The sequence below is a fragment of the Ornithodoros turicata genome, chromosome 8 (assembly GCF_037126465.1).
Source record: "Ornithodoros turicata isolate Travis chromosome 8, ASM3712646v1, whole genome shotgun sequence".
NCBI classification, from domain to species: Eukaryota; Metazoa; Arthropoda; class Arachnida; order Ixodida; family Argasidae; genus Ornithodoros; species Ornithodoros turicata.
The window spans coordinates 19273549-19292534 of NC_088208.1; the positions used below are offsets into that span (position 1 = coordinate 19273549).

The following is an 18986-nucleotide window of genomic DNA, read 5'->3' on the forward strand; positions in this document are numbered from 1 at the left end:
TCTGTTAGGACATTATTCGTACATCAAGAGGATATCCGGTGTTGTTGGGGCAGCGGCATGGCCGAGCGGGTTACCGCGTCCCGCTCGTCCGTGGTTGCCAAGGTGACGCTCAACACTGGGAATTGGTGGGTGCGAACCCTACCACCATGATGTGCTGTCTGAGGTTTTCCCTGGGTTTTTCGGCAGACTTTCCATACGAATGTCGGCACAGTTCCTCTGAAGTCGACCCAGGACGCGCGCTAACCCTCCATCTGTGCGCTGCTCGTAGCCACAAGGTTAACAAGGAATAAATAAAAAAGTGCTGAGCAGTGCAGTGCTGGTGAGTCAATCGCAGGGTCGGGGTTATTAAATAGAGAACAATTGCAGCATAAGGGACTATATTTGGTCCCTGTCTTCCGAAAATGCACGTAAGAAGTCAGATCGAGCCATAATCGAATTTGCTCTGCGCTGCGTTTCGTAAAAGCAAAGCCAGCTGGGCCATTTGCTGACCTGGTGTTTATACAACCCATAGCAGCGGTTGCGCCAATCTCTATTTGGAGATGCGGGATAAAAATGACCCTTACGAGCGGCATGGCAGGGTGCATAAAGGCTCCCGTTCGTCGCTGGTAGCCAAGGTCGTGATGAGGACTGGAAGATGATTAGTTCGAAACCTACCTCCCTTTACCTGGGCTTTCCGGCAGACTTGATTTCCGAGACGAATATGTCGATGTAGCACTCCTTGAAGTCGGCCCAGGACGCACACTAACACCCCTGTTCCCCACTTCCTGCTCTCCATCTGTCTATATCTGTATGCCGCTCATAGCCATAATTGCCTCTTGGTGCTAACACAAACTTTAAAAAAAAAATGCTCCTCGGACTTCGCAGGGTTAGGGTTACCACTTGTGCAGAAACCGGAGTGTAGCCCCACAAAGATGCTAATCACTGTTACTTTATCTCGTGTGTTATCTCGGATCTTATCTCGGGTGTAGGGGGTTGGTATCTCAGCAGGGTTAGCGACCCGAGCGGCACTCGCGCACATAGCTCCGGTGACCGCCAAGTTTGCATCCGTATATCTCATTCGAACTGCACGGGGAGCAAAAGTTTTGCACGACTATATTTTTCGTTGCGCAGAGTTTGGTTACCAGGATTGTTTTGTTGTCTTTCATCTGATAAACGCGTCGTCGTGCGCAACGGGAAATTCGTATGGTAAGCAAACAACACATTACACGCGTGAATACGGGGTACTTTATCTGCACACAGCTTGCATTATGAAGGAATGGGGTGGCATTGTCCTCGGAACAATGATGAACAGGAGCATAGAAGGAAGAGGGGAGGAGAACTATATCGGCGAACTAGAAATCGGAAGATACTTCGACAATGGGACAGAGTACATTGATGGAAGGACACGGAATATTCTTTGGCAGCATGGCATCTGTTCCGCACAGCCCTGTACAAAGTGGTGGAGCAGACAGGAGGAATTGTATCGTTTGCTGGAGATGGTAGGACTACGCATTTTGATACAAGTTTTGCCGAAGACGTAGTGGGACGAGTTATCACGTCTGCTTGCTGCGTTCAGAATCGACTGGTGAGTAAAGCAGTCAGCAGGACAGACGGTGACATCTGGAAGAATAGTAAGTCAAACCAGAACCTACAAGGATGTTTGGTAACAGCGTGAGCATGCACGTTCCGAAGCAAACTGAGCGCGATAAAGCGCTACGGCGAGTTCACCGCAACGAGAAGTGCATTTATCGGTTGTGCCGTCTCTTAGGCCTAGCACGGCTTTCAGAGTAATCAGTGCGTAGTGATGTACACGGTGCGTTCCGGGTGCGCTGGAAACCTTGTTGAGACGCAGAGATGGAGAAGACCGTCGAGCGAACGACTGAGTTGTCTAAACGCGGTGCGTGGAATACCGAAGTACAAACACAGGTCGACGGCTTTTGTTAGCGACCAAGAGCTTCTCAGTTTCGATGAAAACTTAACTCCCTCCCGAGAAAATCCAACGGTGAAAATGGCCATTATACCCGTTGTCAGAGAGCACGGACGAACGTGCCGACGAGAAGGGGCAGTCTGCGTGAACCTAAATTGGTCGGCACGAAGTTTTTGAACGCGCGAGGTACCTACGTTGCACGCCTGAATTCCTATGTTCCTCACCACCACAACTACAACAACCACCACCACCACCTACGAGGCTGTTGTGATGAGCTAGAATGGTTCGCCATAGCACTGTCATCAGCCGGAAGTACTGTGCCTTCAGCTGAAGAAGAAGGAGCGGAGGCGGGAATACAGCGCGTGCTGTGGCTTGCCGTTTTGTCTTCCATTTTGGCACTGACATTTCGTGAGCGAAGCGAAGGACATTAGAACATTGCACTTGACGTTACCACGGATCTAGCTTCAAGGGCAACCGCGTCAGCTCGCCTGAGATATGAAGGTTAGTAAAGTTCGACTTTACCTAACGTCTCGTAAATAGTCTTTCCAGATCTCATGAACACTGCTCTTCATGGAAGAGTTGGGAGAGCTCACGCGAGCTTCGTTTCATTTTTCAGAGCAAGCAAGAAGCACCACCGGACAAGCTGACCCTACAGCTATTGCACTCCGATCGACGTTTCTTAGTCTTTTCGGTCTGCATTACGGTCACGGCGTGCCTCGCGACAATAGGCCTAATATTGGCTAACGACTACACCGCAGAGCCACAGCGTTTGAAACTAGGCCTGAGCGACATCCGAGCCGTCATGGACACGGAAGTCGACCCGTGCGAAGACTTTTACCGCTACGTGTGTGGCCAGTGGGACGCCGTCCATCCTGACGACGAGAACACTTACCACATCACCGACAGGCTAGTCGAGGAGCAGCTGGAAAATATCGTATTAACCGGTTCACCCGACGAGCAGCGCTCCGCGACGGAGAAAGTTGCTGAAGCAGTTCGACTGTGCTCCAAGGTCTGGGATCAGAAACAGGAACATAGTGAGCACGTCTTGAGCTTCCTCGAGAAGCTCGAGCTCAGGGTCCCGTTCCGTAGCGGAGAAACGCGCGTTCCCCATCCTGTGACTGTCCTGGTGAACCTTGCTCTCAGAGCTAGTATATTCCTCGTTTTGGGTCTGCAGCCAATGGTGGACCTAAGGCACTCGGATGGACGTATGATTATGGCCATTACGCCACAGAGGATGTTTCACGATATTATTTTGGTGAGTTTAGACATTTCTTTCTGCTATATAGTCCATTCTGCGTGCTTTCACGTGTTTTATTTTGAAGGATCAGTCTGAGACAAACGCTGTTACATGCTTTGTGATGCACCGAGTCACCATGGAAAACAATTGAATTAAATTCGTAAACAGGAATTAATAATCTGTGGTAATTTATAATTTCATAGCGACTGAATGACCCCCAGACTGCGCTTGTAAGCGTTATACAAGCCAAGCATATATACATGTTCAAAGCGCTAAATTTGAGGAGGTACAGCAACAAAAGTTCTCGAAATATAATGAAGTACACTTCACGCTGCTCCACAACTCCCGTTGGATAGTTGTATCGTTCGATTACATAGTGACTTGCTTGTGACGATATGACGGCATCCTACTTGCGGAGACCGTGTGTTCCTAGCGGATTTCATAAATCACGTCCTCCTAAAAAATGCCACGTTCTTCCCAAATTTCCCGTTTCAGGGATCCAGCAATTACCTGAACAACACAGCTGCGACTGCCGCTGGCAGAAACACCTACAGCGAAGACGTGCGTGTAGTGCACAAGTTCGTCAAATCAGTACTGCGCTACGGAGTCGGTGGCAATCCAGAATACATAACGCTGGACAGCCTCGCTAAACGCACGCCCAAGGTGGGCGTGTCCCTCTGGTTGTACTCCCTGAACCTGAACGTAAATCCTCCACTGCGCAACGCGTCTGAGCTCTACCTCTTCAGCCCGCTGCCGCTCAACATCATTCGCTCGCTCCTCAGCAAATTCGAGGGACGGTACACAAAAATTCTCAACTGGATAACCTACATGGTTCACGTTTATTTCTCCGACGCGTCGTCCTACACTTTTCGAAGCAGGATCGACGAACCTACCAGCCGTTGTCACGATTACGTGTTTCACGTCGCTCCATTCGCAGCTGCAGTAAGGTACTCGGAAGGGTTGGTATCGCTAGACGAAGTGGAACTCTTGAAGCACATGTACCGCAGCATGACAGACGTGATGCCGCAGTCTTTCACCTGGATGAAGAACGAGTCCCGCGCCGGCGCTCTTCACCGGTTCGGCCAGCTAACGCCGGTGTTCGGCGTTCCGAAGGAACTCAGCTCTCCTATCAGACTGGACAGGTATTACGCTTATCTCCCAACATTTCAAGAGCCATTCATCGTCGGCCTCCTTCAGGCTTACGAAGGCAAGGCCGCGTACGCCCTGCGTCGGTACGCCGCAAGCTTCAACGGCACTCGCAATGTGGAAACCCGCTTTACGACCGACTGGGAGAATCCAAGACCAGTCGTAAGCTTGGCTTATCGCCCTTATTTCCACGAGATACTCGTTCAGTCGATGTACATGATTCCTCCATTCGTCAACCACGGTTCGTTAGCAGTGTCGTACGGTATCTCTGGACATGCCCTCGCGCGGGAGATTACCCATAGCTATGACACGCAGAATGTGCGTGCGAGACCAGATGGTGTGGCTGATAGAGGCCCAGAACATGAGGACTACAAGAAGCGGATACAATGCATACTGCGCCTTTACGATAAAGATGTTGCGGTGCCGCACAGGGAAACCTACAGCGAGTTCACGTTGGACGAGAACATCGCAGACGTTGGAGGAATGCACTTGGCCTTGGCGGCAGCGAAAGCAGATGAGTGCGACCCGTTGAAAGGAGATTCACCCTTACCAGGCCTAACGAACTTGCAGTTGTTCTTTATTGCATCGTGCTACCAGTTCTGTACGTGGGAGAAAAAGGTGACCGGACGTGTGTGGCTGGACTCCCATGCTAGGAACGATCACCGATGCGAAATTCCTGCGAGGGCTATAAGGGAATTTTACCGGGCGTTCGAATGTAACTTGACGGAGAGTAACATATGCCCGTTTTATTAAGTCGATTAGCGGCTCTATAAAGCAATGATGACACCGAACCTGAGTGGTTGTTTAGTGTTTTCCGGCCGCTAGAGGACTGCTTTGGCTAGGGGTAAGGTAGCATGTGCTATGCCAATGGAACACTACGACAAGGTATACGACAGTTAGGACTAACATTTGAGGCAGAGTCGTACGTACACATCACTGAATGAGTTTCTATAAACGTACGTTGACGTGAGGCTCACCAAAAGCATATAATGGAGCAATACTTTTAGCGCGACCTTACATTATTCCAGCATGCCCACACAAAAAAAGAAGAAACGGCGAAGTTCTCGACACTCTGGAAAAGTTGTTTTTGTTTTCTTTCAATGACAGCTCACCAATTCAGTGCCATAAAGCTGAGGGACAATTTCTAGTGGGGGTGGGGCGGGTACTTCGAAAAGCTATTCTGGCACGAGGGCAGTCTTTTGTTCGAAATACGTTCTAAAGATTCAATTGAATGTTTGTTTCTTTTATTTTTGCCAGATTTGTTTCAAAATGTTCAACCATTATCATTAAATGGGGTATTATTTTACGGGATTGCGCCGTTAGTCAGAGCCGTAGCGAGGCAAGTTTGCGGCCAGCGCAGGGTAAATCTGAAGCGCCGTTCCACCTTCTCCCACTGCTGTCAGAAGCCCCGTAAACAAAGCCCCGTATTTGCACTGCCGAGATTGTAAATTCAAATTTCCTTCGCTCCCGCTTTCGTCCTGTCCAACCAACCGGCCAGGGCCTGCCGTTCGCTGCCCTCTCTGGTGAGGGCGCCCGGGGCGGCTGCCCCTCTCGCCCCCGTCGCTACGGCTCTACCGTTAGTGATCGTGGTGGGGGCGTTTCGCTAACCGGCGCAAAAGAAAGTGCTTTGGCAACAGGCAATTGGTCATGCAGAAAGGATAAATGGAGAATAAGAAGCTCCGTATTGGTGATTGCACGCTCGCACAATGCACATAGAATCTTTTGAATATTTCCTATCAAAATCACATTTTGCAATGCACTAAGGTGCAAAAATTTATCTTCACGGAATGAGAGAGAAAGAAGCCATTATCCGTGCATTCACACCGTCGACATTCCCCAGAATACTTCAGCGGAAGATGCGAACAATGTCGTAGCATTCTGCTGTCTCCACGTGCACTGCTAACGGCAGGGAATATCCTGCGAAGCAGCCACAAGATATGCCGTAGCAGACGACAGGAGAAGACGCTGGAGGTGTCGTCTGCTAAGTGTCGTCTGCTAAGTGGGCAATACGCCACTCCCGATATTCCGGCACCGTGTGAATGCTCAACGTCACATGGGTCGGAGCTTCTGCTCCGTGAGCAGTGTTTTGCTTTTTCTTCCACTGGAATCTTCCGTGAGGATGTCAGTCGTGTGCATACACGGTATCCTGACATCAAGACAAAAGGGACAATACTTATGTAATCCGTCACGTGGTTCGTGATTTATTCGCTCAAATTAAAGTGCAGTTCCTGCTGAGTGCCTATGCGTAGTTCTAGCTCGATTTGAGCAGTTTTCTTTTTTCGCCAAAAATGGAAAAAAGGTAAGCCTAACCCCTTGGGGTTTTTTAAGCTAAAAAATCGAAGGTCCTTTTTCTGTACAAATTTTGCGCTCAAATTAAAGCGCAGTTCCTGCTGAGCGTCTATGAGTAGTTCTAGCTCGATTTGAGCAGTTTTATTTTTTCACCAAAAATGGAAAAAAGGTAAGCTTAACCCCTTGGGGTTTTTTAAGCTAAAAAATCGAAGATCCTTTTTCTGTACAAATTTTGCGCTCCAATTAAAGCGCAGTTCCTGCCGAGTGTCTCTGCGTAGTTCTAGCTCGATTTGAGCACTTTTTGTTTTGTCGTCAAAAATGAAAAAAAAAAGGTAAGCCTAACCCCTTGGGGTTTTTTAAGCTAAAAAATCGAAGGTCCTTTTTCTGTACAAATTTTGCGCTCAAAATAAGGCGCAGTTCCTGCCGAGTGTCTAGGCGTAGTTCTAGCCCGATTTGAGCAGTTTTGTTTTTTCGCCAAAAATGGAAAAAAGGTAAGCCTAACCCCTTGGGGTTTTTTAAGCTAAAAAATCGAAGGTCCTTTTTCTGTACAAATTTTGCGCTAAAATTAAGGCGCAGTCCCTGCCTAGTGTCTATGCGTAGTTGTAGTTCGATTTGAGCAGTTTTATTTTTTCGCCAAAAATGGGAAAAATGGTAAGCCCTTGGGGTTTTTTAAGCTAAAAAATCGAAGGTCCTTTTTCTGCACAAATTTTGCGCTCAAATTAAAGCGCAGTTCCTGCCGAGTGTCTATGCGTAGTTCTAGCTCGATTTGAGCAGTTTTATTTTTTCGCAAAAATGGGAAAAAAAAGGTAAGCTTAACCCCTTGGGTTTTTTTAAGCTAAAAAATCGAAGGTCCTTTTTCTGTACAAATTTTGCGCTCCAATTAAAGCGCAGTTCTTGCCGGGTGTCTATGCGTAGTTCTAGCTCGATTTGAGCAGTTTTATTTTTTCGCCAAAAATGGAAAAAAAGGCAAGCCTAACCCCTTGGGGTTTTTTAAGCTAAAAAATCGAAGCTCCTCTTTCTGCACAAATTTTGCGCTCAAATTAAAGCGCAGTTCTTGCCGAGTGTCTATGCGTAGTTCTAGCTCGATTTGAGCAGTTTTATTTTTTCGCCAAAAATGGAAAAAAGGGTAAGCCTAACCCCTTGGGGGTTTTTTGAGCTAAAAAATCGAAGGTCCTTTTTCTGTGCAAATTTTGCGCTCAAATTAAAGCGTAGTTCTTGCTGAGTGTCTATGCATAGTTCTAGCTCGATTTGAGCAGTTTTATTTTTTCGCCAAAAACGGAAAAAAAGGTAAGCCTAACCCCTTGGAGTTTTTTAAGCTAAAACATCGAAGGTCCTTTTTCTGTACAAATGTTGCGCTCAGTTCTATTTTTTCGCCAAAAATGGAAAAAAAGGTAAGCCTTCTGGGTTTGGGGTCGATTTGAGCGGTTTTATTTTTTGCTAAAAATGGGGAAAAGGTGGTGTTTTTTAAGGTTAAAAATCGAAGGTCCTTCTTTGGCACAAATTTTGCTCTAAAATTAAAGCATGGTTCCTGCTGAGTGACTATTTCAGCTCTAGTTCTAGCTCAGCTCTAGCTTTAGCCCTAGCTCAGCTCTAGCTCTAGCTCTAGCTCAATATGAGCCTTTTTATTTTGTCGCTAAAGATGGGAAAAAGTAAGCCTCTTGGTGTTTTTAAGGACAAATATCGAAGGTCTTCCTTTGGTACAAATTTTCCACTACAAATTAAAGCGCAGTTCGTGCCGAATGTCTATGGGTTATTCTAGCACGATTTGAGGTCTTTCATTTTTCTTTTGCTAAAAATGTCAAAAGTGGTAAGCCTTTTTGCTTACCTCTCTTTTACCTTCTCTTCCCCTTCTCTTACGTCGCTCTTGGTGTTTTTTTTAAGGATAAAAATCGAAGACTGTTCCCTGGCAGAAATTTTGTGCTGAAATTAAAGCGCAATTGCTGCTGAGTGCCTATGCATAATCCTAGAACGATTCAAAGATTCATTTTTTTCCACTAAAAATGGCAAAAAAGGCAAGCCTGCAGTGCATACACAAGTAATATAGCCTAGCAACATTATTTCCCCAGCAACACCGAATATCCTCTGGATGTGCCAGATCGTTAGGACATTATTCGTATAGAGGATATTCGGTGTTGTTGTGGTTAACAATCAGACAAAAACAGAGGTGCAGCTGGTCTTATACCGCCATCTTTATTCAAGGACTTTTCTTCAAAAATAATTTTGTGCAACAAAGAGTACAGGGTTTATTCACATGACGTCACTCGCAGGGAAGCGCTGCAGCCGCTAGCACATTTGCCGCCATGATGGTGGTTCCGAGGTCTTCTACCTCCGTCCAGACACCAACCTTCACCGTTCATTTGGTGTATCTAATTTCTGCTATTGTGTGAATATTATTTGTACCATATCTCAGTATTTCTCATGTTTTGTCGCTAGGGGTCCTCTACGCAGTATATGACAGCGAACGAAAACCGAAACCAAACTTCGCCGTGCGTACGCAATGACGGCGGTCTGGCCTTTTCGAAGCTGGTGCCCTCTAGAGGTGTGACGTCTGTGAACAAATCCCATTCAGCAAGTTGGGGCATTCAAGGGTCGAACAACTTTAGCCTTTCGCTAAGCCGTCGCCGAGTGCTCGTCTTTTTCATCTAATGTCTCCGCGCTAGTGAAAGAACCGTCGATGAACTCCAGGGATCCGTCCTTGACTCCCAGCATCATGCTCTTGCGAAAGAGTTCTTTCTCCGCTTTAACCTCTTCTTCCGTCACCATGAAATCTTGCCACTCTTCCTGTTCATCCGCGAGGCGGAGTTTTTCGATTTCTTCCAACTTGCGGCGCCGGAAAAAGCCCAACTGTTTGACAAAGCAAATGAAAAAGGCGTTATTGAATGCAGTCATCTATGTGTGCACGTACGATTAGTCAAATTACCGCACATGGCGGAGCATGTATCGAATCGAACCCAGCGTACAAAATGTAAGAAAAAAAAAGAAAAACGTCCAAAATGTTTACTCTCGAACATGGCGACCTTACCTTGATAATAAATTCAGTTACAGTGTTCAGTTAGTACCCGTGTCAGGTGGGCGCACTTACGTCCTTAACAGTTGCAGTCTTAAGCGCATACGGTCATTTCATTCTTGCCAGACGGTCAGTCATACGGCCTTTACAACAAAACTGAGGTGTAAGGGCAACGGAGCTCCCACAAGACAGCTTACGGCGTTCCCCCGAAACTGTCGATGCCTCGTCACAAAACGCCATGAACAAGATAATGGTGATTTCCATGAATTCGAAATGAAATGTTTGTATGAGACAAAGTTCAGCGAACCATTTCTCGTGCTCAATGCCTTGAGTTTTTCTGGTGAATATTTGCTCTTTGCTTCTCATTGTATCTCGTCAGTTCGTAGTGATACCCTCGAACCACTGCAATCCGTGTCGTTTGCATCCAAAACTGTTTCGTGCACAACAAAGCATCGAAATATCGTTTGCTGTTTTTCAAATCTGCTAAGTGCAAACCAAACGTTGCTTCCGAGTCCTCACAGTGAGAGCAAATGTGATTTAACTACATTCGCAGATGTGTCTATCGGCGTGGATATCAGCCGCAAAACGCCTTCACGGAGACCGTCTGGCAGCCTCCCAGGGTTTAAGGCCATATTTCAGCTACGGCCTTTTCTTAATGTCGCTGCCTTAAAGGCCGTATGTGTGCCCGTTTGACAGAGGTATAATTAAAGGCCGTTGATGAGAGGCACCAGCGGTGTGATCCCAGCCTATACAAGCCTCCGATTTCTGGTCAGGTCAGGAATATTACCAGTTATACTGTTACACAGTTATACAGTAACTAACTGAATACCAGTTAGTTACTCGCACACTCAACATATAAAGCCACGCTAAGGTACACAAGCGCGCATGCTCGCCCTTTCTCTCTTACACAAAGAAAAATAATCGTTCTTCTGTAGAGTTCTTTATAGTGCAAGAACCTGTCTATGAATTTTTCTTATTTTTGAGAGCAAAAGAATGGCTAAGGTTCTCTTCGCGTCCTGCACTTTGAAAACAGATGGTAATGGTGGTAGTGGTAAGGAACTGCTTGCCGTAGTGATGGGCGTACCGAGAGGGCGGAATGGGGCCTTGTCCATCCCTTTGAAGCTTCAAGCTTCACTTTGGAAAATTGTGCACTCTTTATTCGTAGGTCGTCAGGATTTTTCTCACACGCCATGATAATATAAAACCTCTGAACACCCGCACAGTGCGCAGCGTCAGTCTCCGGGAAAAGAGGTGAGGAGTTGCTCGCATTGCCTCCCTTGGGACAAATCCTGGGAACGCCTATATGGCTGTTGTACGGAACTCATGTATACCGGCATCGGAGCGCAAAGACTAGTCAGTCACATGTTTCACATGGACTAGACTAGGACTACATAGATGCCAACACTGGAGTAGATCACTGCATGTCAAATACTAATATGTGCGCTGGACGTCATAAAGGTGGTGGTGGTGATTGTGAACTTCACCGCATAGCACGCTCTTAGTCAACCATCATCCCGAATGACATTGTTCTCACCTGTGCAGTACGTAACTGCCACGAAAAAGTTTTGTATTTCAAAGTGAGGCTCCACAACAAAATCACCACAGAGGTTGTGGCATATCTTTAACCTTTGGGATGTCGTTCCAAAACGGCGCAGATTTTGTTCAAACAAAGTTATTACGAAGCGAGTGCTTCACCTCTGTGAAGCGAGAGGGCACTGAAAGCAACGCGCTGCTGACATCATCCGGCATCGAGCAAGGGAGAATGCAGGCTTCCTAGCAGACGACAATGCTGGGTGACGTCACGCTAACCTGCTCCGGACGACCCGCCGTACAGTATGGAGTCTTGTTTTCTGCTCGTCGCATTTCGGTTTCTGTTTGGTATCGTTATCATTTACGAATTAATTACTCGCGCAAAATGAATGCGAATGTTGTATTCGGTATCGAGGGGCGGTTCGCGTTCAGTATGATGCTCACCTACTTGCTTTCGAATCCTTGCGACGTCTCCCCTTAAGGGTGGGCTTTTGAAGGGCCTCTTAAAGGTGAAAAATACGGACTAGCCGAAGTTGTTTCACGAACGGTTATTTTTCTGTGTGACGATTGACGACCGCATAAAATGCGCTCATCATCGTACTGTACTGCACGTACTGGATTCGTCCACACTAGAGTCACTAAATAGGGGTACAGAGTATGGTACTCCTTTTCCGCGCCGGAGCCGCCGTTCGGTGCCCGCGATTGGGCCAACCGTGTCACGTGGTTTCTCTTTCCAAGAACTCGCCATCCATGTTGAGTCACTTCCATCCAAAACCGGTTTCCCGAGTTGCGAACTTGCGAGCTGGCTCGACTGCGCGTTGGTCTTCACCGGAGAATGGGGAGATTTGCGTCCCATTGGTAGGCGACCCAGCCGTGCCTGACTCAAGATGGCGGACTCGTTTGCCGGTGTGGCTCAGTGTCGCTACTCTGCTCTCTATTTAGTGACTCTAGTCCACAAAAAAAAGGAGCATCGACAGCAAACAGCGCGTAATAAGGGTATAATGCCGTAGAACAAGACAACTACTTACGTGTATCAACCCTCCTAAGAGTAAGGCGAAAGCAATCAGACCGGCGAACACGCTAGCAGCTAGTATCCAGGGGGATACCCTCTTAGGCGGAAGGGGTCCTTGTTTCTGCATCACTGTTGCCACCTGGCAACAACGGGTGGGAAGTATACATGTACGAAAAAGAGAATAGTTACGAAAATAAGTGCAAGGCCGTACTTGTCTTCAGCAAATCACTTTCAAGCCATTTGATGCTTCTTGATTGATTACAATGTTTTACCCTGATCTGTTTTGGTCGGTCGCCGGTCTTGACGAACGTCACGTTGTCCAAGATCTTAACGGAACCTTCTGTGCCAACGCTGAAGGCATACCAAGAACCCTACAAGAAGTAAGAGCAAGAAGCATTATATCCGCAGATCCGTGGCGACACTGCGAGTCTTGAAATCCGACTCGCTTTGAAACCAGCGCGAATATGTTGCGAGTTCTACCGCGAGCCTCCGCGGAGCGCACAGATGTACGACATCAATTTTCCTAAACATTTTGCGATGCTACAAGCAAAAGCGTTCGTTATGTGACATTTTCGTCGTATAAATGTTATTCGTACCAATGGAATGTGATTGTGGATGTGTTGGATGTGGGAATATACTTAATATTTGCGCGGATGCAGGTGCATCTTGCACACGCATTGCGGATCTTGCAAACGTGGATGATGTGTAGGTGTGGATACTGTCAGTAGTGAACTTTAGTGCATCGTACACTAAAGAGTTTTAGCAAACCCTTGATAGCGTGAGTTGCGTCGAACCGTATAACCGGAACCAATCAATGGATAAGATTCTGAGTCACACATCACTGCGATTGGTTCTAACAGGCACGATAACCTTATCGACAGTCTGCTAAAACTGCCTATTAGAGAGTTTTATTATATCGTACATCATCACCTTTACGTACGTAAGGGATGGCGTTTATGGTTCTGCGCACGCCCATAACAGAAAGAGAGCATCGCGCAGTACGCAGAACTACCAACGCTGTCTGTTACGTACGCTATCGCCTTTGCGTACGATGTACTATTTATTGTCATTAGTAACTCTCTATTATCTTTTTGAGACCTCAACAATACGACGGTATGCGTTCAAGGTTCGACGGAACAAAAACATGTCTTAACATACCGGCCCCCTAGCCGCAAGCGCTTTCTGCAGACGCTTCCAACGCAAGAGTCACAAACCGATTGTCTCCAACTGAGTTGCACGACACCTGCAGATAGTCGAAAGTAACAAATACCGACAACACGCGACGAAACGACAGACCACTTTCTGTTCTGAGAATAAACTGCGATAATCGGTTGATATCAGGACATAGTGGAGAGACAAGAATGATTGCTAAAGATATTAATCTTTTTTACATGCACAGCTTATTAGTTCGACGATTCTTTTCGTACTCACAGCTTGTTTCCTGAACTCCTCCATGTCAAAGAGTATATTGAATGTGATCTGCGCGACCTTAGCTTTCCTTGGCAGAAACGGGCCCAACGTGCATTTAATTTCCTGGCAGAGGGACGTACGGCAGTTCTGCAATGAAGAGAGACAAACATGGGGCCGTTTGCAGAAAAGTTGAGCACGAACCTCAGACCAAATGTCACTAGCCTTGGCAGTGCATGGAGCACTCGCTCGCTGCTCGTGCGGGAAGTGTTACCGAAGCTATAGAGCTATTGAGATTGAGTGTGAGACTCGAAATCAACTTTTATACAAACGGGCGCAGTCCTCGTTTAGGCCTCCACATTAAAGGGGTTCAGAAACCAAATGCACCCACTCAATGTGCGGCATCATTTCATACGTTGTAGTCTATGGAGCCGACGCGCAAAGTTTCACATACCTCACGTTAATGGTATTTTTAATATTGAATTTTTAAAACGGCATTTTTTCCAAGCCACCGAGGACGGTGGCGGCGAACAGCGTTAAGAGACCTTGGCAGGGAACAGGAAGTGACGTTTTAGGTGAGCGTGCTTGCCCTATGGGCTTGCCCGAAGTTCCCGAAGGTCACCGTACCGAATCCGGTCCGATGGCCGTCTTTACGACAGCTTACGTCGTCATGGAGACGGAAAATAATGCGTTTCCTTTCTCCAGCGTGAAACGTCATTCCAAAAAGGGTCGAGGACGTTAAGAGCTGAGAGCGAGGAAGGAGCTTCCTCAGCGCGCGACCATCGAATTGCAATAGCTTTGTAACGCGGGATCGCAGAGACATGGCGTTTTAATGTGCATGTTCAGTACACACAGATCAATATTTACGAGGTGAGTTCTTCGAAAGTTTGGAAATGGTTTCACAACCCCTTTACCGCCATATTCTCGCTCCGTCACAAGTAATCTCTAGAGCCTAGAGCCTTTCACGGTGACTTCTCTCTGTGCTGCATTCTTGCTTCGCGTCTGGGATCCCCAGAACCTATAGCGTTTCAAGGTGACCTCTTTTTCCGCCCCATTCTCATTCCGTCCTCTCGGATCGCTATAGCATAGTGCGTTTCAAGGTGACCACTCTCTTACCCGCATTCCCGCTCTGCGCTCGGGGATCTCAACAGCTTAGCTCGTTTCAAGGTGACCTCTCCGCCACATTCACGCTCCGCCCTCGGGGATCCCTAGAGCCTAGCGCGCTTGAAGGCGGCTCTCTTTCCGCCGCATTCTCGCTTCGCCTTCGGGGATCCCTAGAGTCTAGTGCGCACGAGCTGTCGTCCCTTCGATTTTGTAGAGCGCACGCTACCGCAGCGCCTTCACTTGTCTTTGCCTTGATTAAAGGCGCACTTGGTCACCTTCCAGCAGTGCCTGTGAGTCTTGAAAGAGCTTCAAGCAGAGCGGATGACGACCATTAGGTTAAACGAAGACAGTCAGATTGTACAAAGGAGACAGTGTGTACAATGGAATTTCCTTGAAGCCTACTTTGTCCTAGGGATCCTGGTCTCTGTAGTCAGAAGTATATGTCATCGTGTAAGTCGCGGGTTCCTACGGTTACTTCGATCCCAGACGCATACCAGTAGTCTACCAATACTCTTTCCTTGGTAGCGACCAAATATGTGACGCGCGACTGTTCTTCATCGTCTGCTTTGGTAGATACAGGGCACACATCCTTGCTGACACAACCCAAGACGTCCCTGATTCCACATGCGAAGAATAGTGCCGAACTTTATCGTCAACCCATCGCCTCTAATCCACCTCAGAACTTCCAAACCTCCAATGGAAACATAGTGGCAACTGAGGCACTGAACCATGAAAAAAGAAAGGAAAAGAAGGTGACGAGAAGGCAGGAGCGGTGCATCTCTGCCCGGAAATCTGAGTGTGTTGCTTCGAACCCTATCATACTGTATACCATATAGGTAACTTGTGTCTAAACAGTCTACTTTAAAATATCGTCATCTGTTGTTCTTTTCGGATTGCGTGTTCCTCAAACTCAAGGAAACGCTACATTTTCCTACAGTACACCAGCTCAGTTGCACCATTCGCATTTGCTCGTCTTTGAAATACTGCACCACGAATATGTAGCATAGTCTCCAAGGTAATTCTACGTTTCATTTGTACGGTAAACACAGAAAAGACATAAGAAAACATGTCGCCGTGCATGCATCCTACCAGTGGAGGCACATTAGCGTAGCTGATCCCAGTAACCGCTCCAGTTCGGAGAGCAGACTGTCGTACATCGGACGTTGTTGCGGGTTCCGCGGCCCGCTGCACACGACCCAATAGACCAGTTCCATTTGAGGGATCCGAAGTGTCTGTGGGCTCAGCCACTGGATCATCCTTCCACGTGAAGTAGCCTTCTATGGAACGGCAGCTACCAGGAACGTAGAGCTCCCCCACTGCTATCTTCGTAACAGAACATAGAGAAGTCTTAGTTTCGGGAATAAAAGTCGGCCCAGGCTTACCTTGATGCTTTTGATCGCGCTGAACGGAGCTTCGGATACCCCGAAGACATACGGTACGTGTACCGACAGTTCTACTGCGTTAATCGGACTGGAGTGGAGTTTTGTGATCTGAAAAGACGAATGTGAACGTATTGACACTCCAATTTTTGAAAATATGAATGTGAAAGTATTGATAGCGGAGCGCAATGGGAACTTATTTAGTTAAGCAACTTAGAAGAATGGGTCTTATGGTACGATACAGGTGTAGGAGTAAGCTACATCTTGATTGAACACCATGGGGCACACATTCATACGCTCATGTAGAACTGGAACTGCAGGAGGACACATATATCTGGAGAGAAACTGATGTTCTGAGGCTGGAACAACATAGAAGGGACAGATACAAACAAAGCCTCAAATTGCCTAAGAAATCAACGATGAACGATGAATCATCGTTGATTTCTTAGGCAATTTGAGGCATTGTTTGTATCTGTCCCTTCTATGTTGTTCCAGCCTCAGAACATCAGTTTCTCTCTTGGTCAACAGGTGCCGCTTGCGTCGATTTCCGTCGTATGAATGTGTGTATGAGTGAGCAAAAAAATGTAAGAGTGAAAGGAGGGTGAGTGAGAGTGAGTGGCTGGTTTGTCGTCCCTTCAGATGACGCACCCCGAAAGTCGCTGGAGAGGCGTGTTAGCTTAGCTCAGTTGGTAGAGCCATGGATCGGTAATCCAGAAGATGTGGGTTCGATCCCTACAGCTGGCTAACCTTTTCAGTGAGTTTCATCGTTCAACATATATCTGTTCCAACCGGTTCAAGATGGTCTAAACCGATTCCTATTCGGTTCATTGCGCAAGGTATATGCCCTAAAATAAACGGCAGGAAAGTTCCGAAAACTTCATTTCTCTTCACATGTCTTGCTGGCCGCAAAGCTGTGACAAGAACGCTTGTCCACAGGAACGCGACACATTCTCGCTTTGTCCTCTGGGATTCGTTTCAGGGTGACTTCTGCGCCGCCGCATTATCGCTCTGTTTTCTGGGGTCCCCAGAGGCTTGTGCGTCTGAAGGTGATCTCTCCTTCCACCGCAGAGTACACCTTCGGGGATCCTTAGAGTTCAGCGCCCTACGAGGGGCCATCTCTTCGATTTTCTGGATCCTTTTTCTCATTGCCTTCGCGGCATCGAATCTTCTTTTTCGCAGTATTTTACCACTGCGGAACCGGGCAGTGCTTGTTGCTGTTTGAGTTCTGTAAGACGGGAAACTCCATCGCATACGAAGGGAATATTTGCATCTTTTTGGGTCACCGCGAAACACAGCAGCCAGCTACTGTCACTATCATTCATTGAGTGCTTCTACAGGGGTGGCGAGCACCCAGCTGGAGTGGCGAATGCGCTATGACGGTGGGCCAGGGTTGCGCGCAGCCCCTCAGCTTTTCCCTTTCCTCCGTGCACGTAGAACGGGGGATCGCTCTCCAGTGAGGTGTCACAACAACTACCAGGGCTGGGCAAGATACTTCAAAAAAGTATCTTCGATGCCGATACTCGATACCCTCAAAAATTGTATTTCCGATACCGATACAAGATACAGAACCGAAATTGATTTTCGATACAGATACTCGGTACTGTATCGTCGATACTTCGATACATAACTGAAATCCCGAATATAATACAGCTGGTGTTATGATTAGCGAAGTTTACATCACTGAAATAACAATATAATAAAGCTGGTAATATGATTAGGGAAGTAAAAACATTTATTCGTTATTTCTAGAGCCTTTAGTATATTTTTATAGCGCACTTTTTCTGACAGGGCTTGAACGTATCCGACCGCACGGATTTAATTAAGCTGCACTGTCTAAGCAGCTAGTCTTGTTAGAACTTTAGACTGAAGCCATGGGTACGTTGAAACGATCGCATCAATAAGCAGCCTAGCAAAAAAACAATTCTTTAAAACAATGTTCTTCGTGCGTACCGGGCTGTGAGCACTTCATTATACATACGAATAAACCTGAAACTTTTTTTTCTGCTGTTTTTATCGTTTGGTACTGCAGTACTTACCCGGTAGCCTCTGACTTTGCCTCTGACTTGATTTTCTTAGTTGGCCGTTGTGAGTTGTGAGCTGTAGAACGGGTTACAGTGCTCAAGCTAAGCCGGCGGTTATTCTTTCCGCATGGCAGACGCGGAATCCACACTTCAAGTCAAGTGGACGTGCTCTTGCGCACTGAGGAGGGGGACATCGGGCAGCGCGGTTCCAGAAGCCGTGAGGTTGGTCCTGTGTAAGGCGTTTTCGGCGCGGCCGCCGTAGAAAGAGACGGAAGAGATTCTTCTGGAACCAACTAGAAGCCGCGCGCGCCCACAAGCGCGTCCCAGGGCAGGGTCCAGGGCCTCCTCTCCGAGCGACCTTGACGATGGAGCGCGCGCGCGGACGTAAGCTTCGAACGAATTTATGGTCGACATGTCTACGCCGCTGCGGCCTGGCTTGTACTACCGCCTGAGCGAGCGCCGCCGACCCTAAGTCTCACAACAGCCTCAATATTTGCGTCTTTTTTTAGTATCGAGTATCGTTAAAATACACGATACACTAAAAATGTATTTTCGATACCGATACTCCGATACTCTCATTTTTGGCACGCGATACCTAATACCGATACACAAAATGTATCGAAAGATTGTATCGAAGATACATGTATCTGCGATACTGCCCACCACTGACAACTACACGTGAAGTCCACATTGCTTCATCTTTTTCACCATAGTGTTGTGGATAGTCTGCGAGTGTCCCTTATTGCTGCTTTCTGAGTGAACAGACAGAGCACCCTGTCACCTATGTGGGGCCGACAACGGCGATAGACCTTCCTCTTTCAATCATGCGCAGAGGCGCCATGCACTACGACAGCGGTCGGATTTGGAATTATAGACGTACGTAAGTACGTGAAACAAAAATTGCTCCCAGTTATAATGCGCAGCTGAGGCATACATGTAGTTCATTTC

At 47.3% G+C, this 18986-nt stretch overlaps 2 protein-coding genes across 2 annotated transcripts in view; one reads left to right on the forward strand and one right to left on the reverse strand.

The window, feature by feature from the left end:
• Nucleotides 1-1408: 1408 nt before the first annotated feature.
• LOC135366032 (neprilysin-1-like) lies at nucleotides 1409-5080 on the forward strand. The gene is made up of 3 exons (XM_064598686.1): nucleotides 1409-2407; nucleotides 2523-3161; nucleotides 3639-5080. The coding sequence occupies exons 1-3, from the start codon at nucleotides 2402-2404 to the stop codon at nucleotides 5040-5042; spliced, it is 2049 nt and encodes a 682-aa protein (XP_064454756.1). The 5' UTR covers nucleotides 1409-2401; the 3' UTR covers nucleotides 5043-5080.
• Nucleotides 5081-8743: 3663 nt separating this feature from the next.
• Nucleotides 8744-18986, reverse strand: part of LOC135366607 (integrin alpha-8-like) — a 35935-nt gene continuing 25692 nt past the window's right edge. The window contains exons 22-27 of the mRNA XM_064599387.1: nucleotides 16021-16128; nucleotides 15728-15961; nucleotides 13559-13684; nucleotides 12400-12498; nucleotides 12144-12266; nucleotides 8744-9422 (exon numbers count right to left, since the gene is read on the reverse strand). Of these exons, the coding sequence (XP_064455457.1) occupies nucleotides 9189-9422; nucleotides 12144-12266; nucleotides 12400-12498; nucleotides 13559-13684; nucleotides 15728-15961; nucleotides 16021-16128 (924 nt within the window). The 3' untranslated portion in view covers nucleotides 8744-9188. The remainder of the gene's footprint in view (nucleotides 9423-12143; nucleotides 12267-12399; nucleotides 12499-13558; nucleotides 13685-15727; nucleotides 15962-16020; nucleotides 16129-18986) is intronic.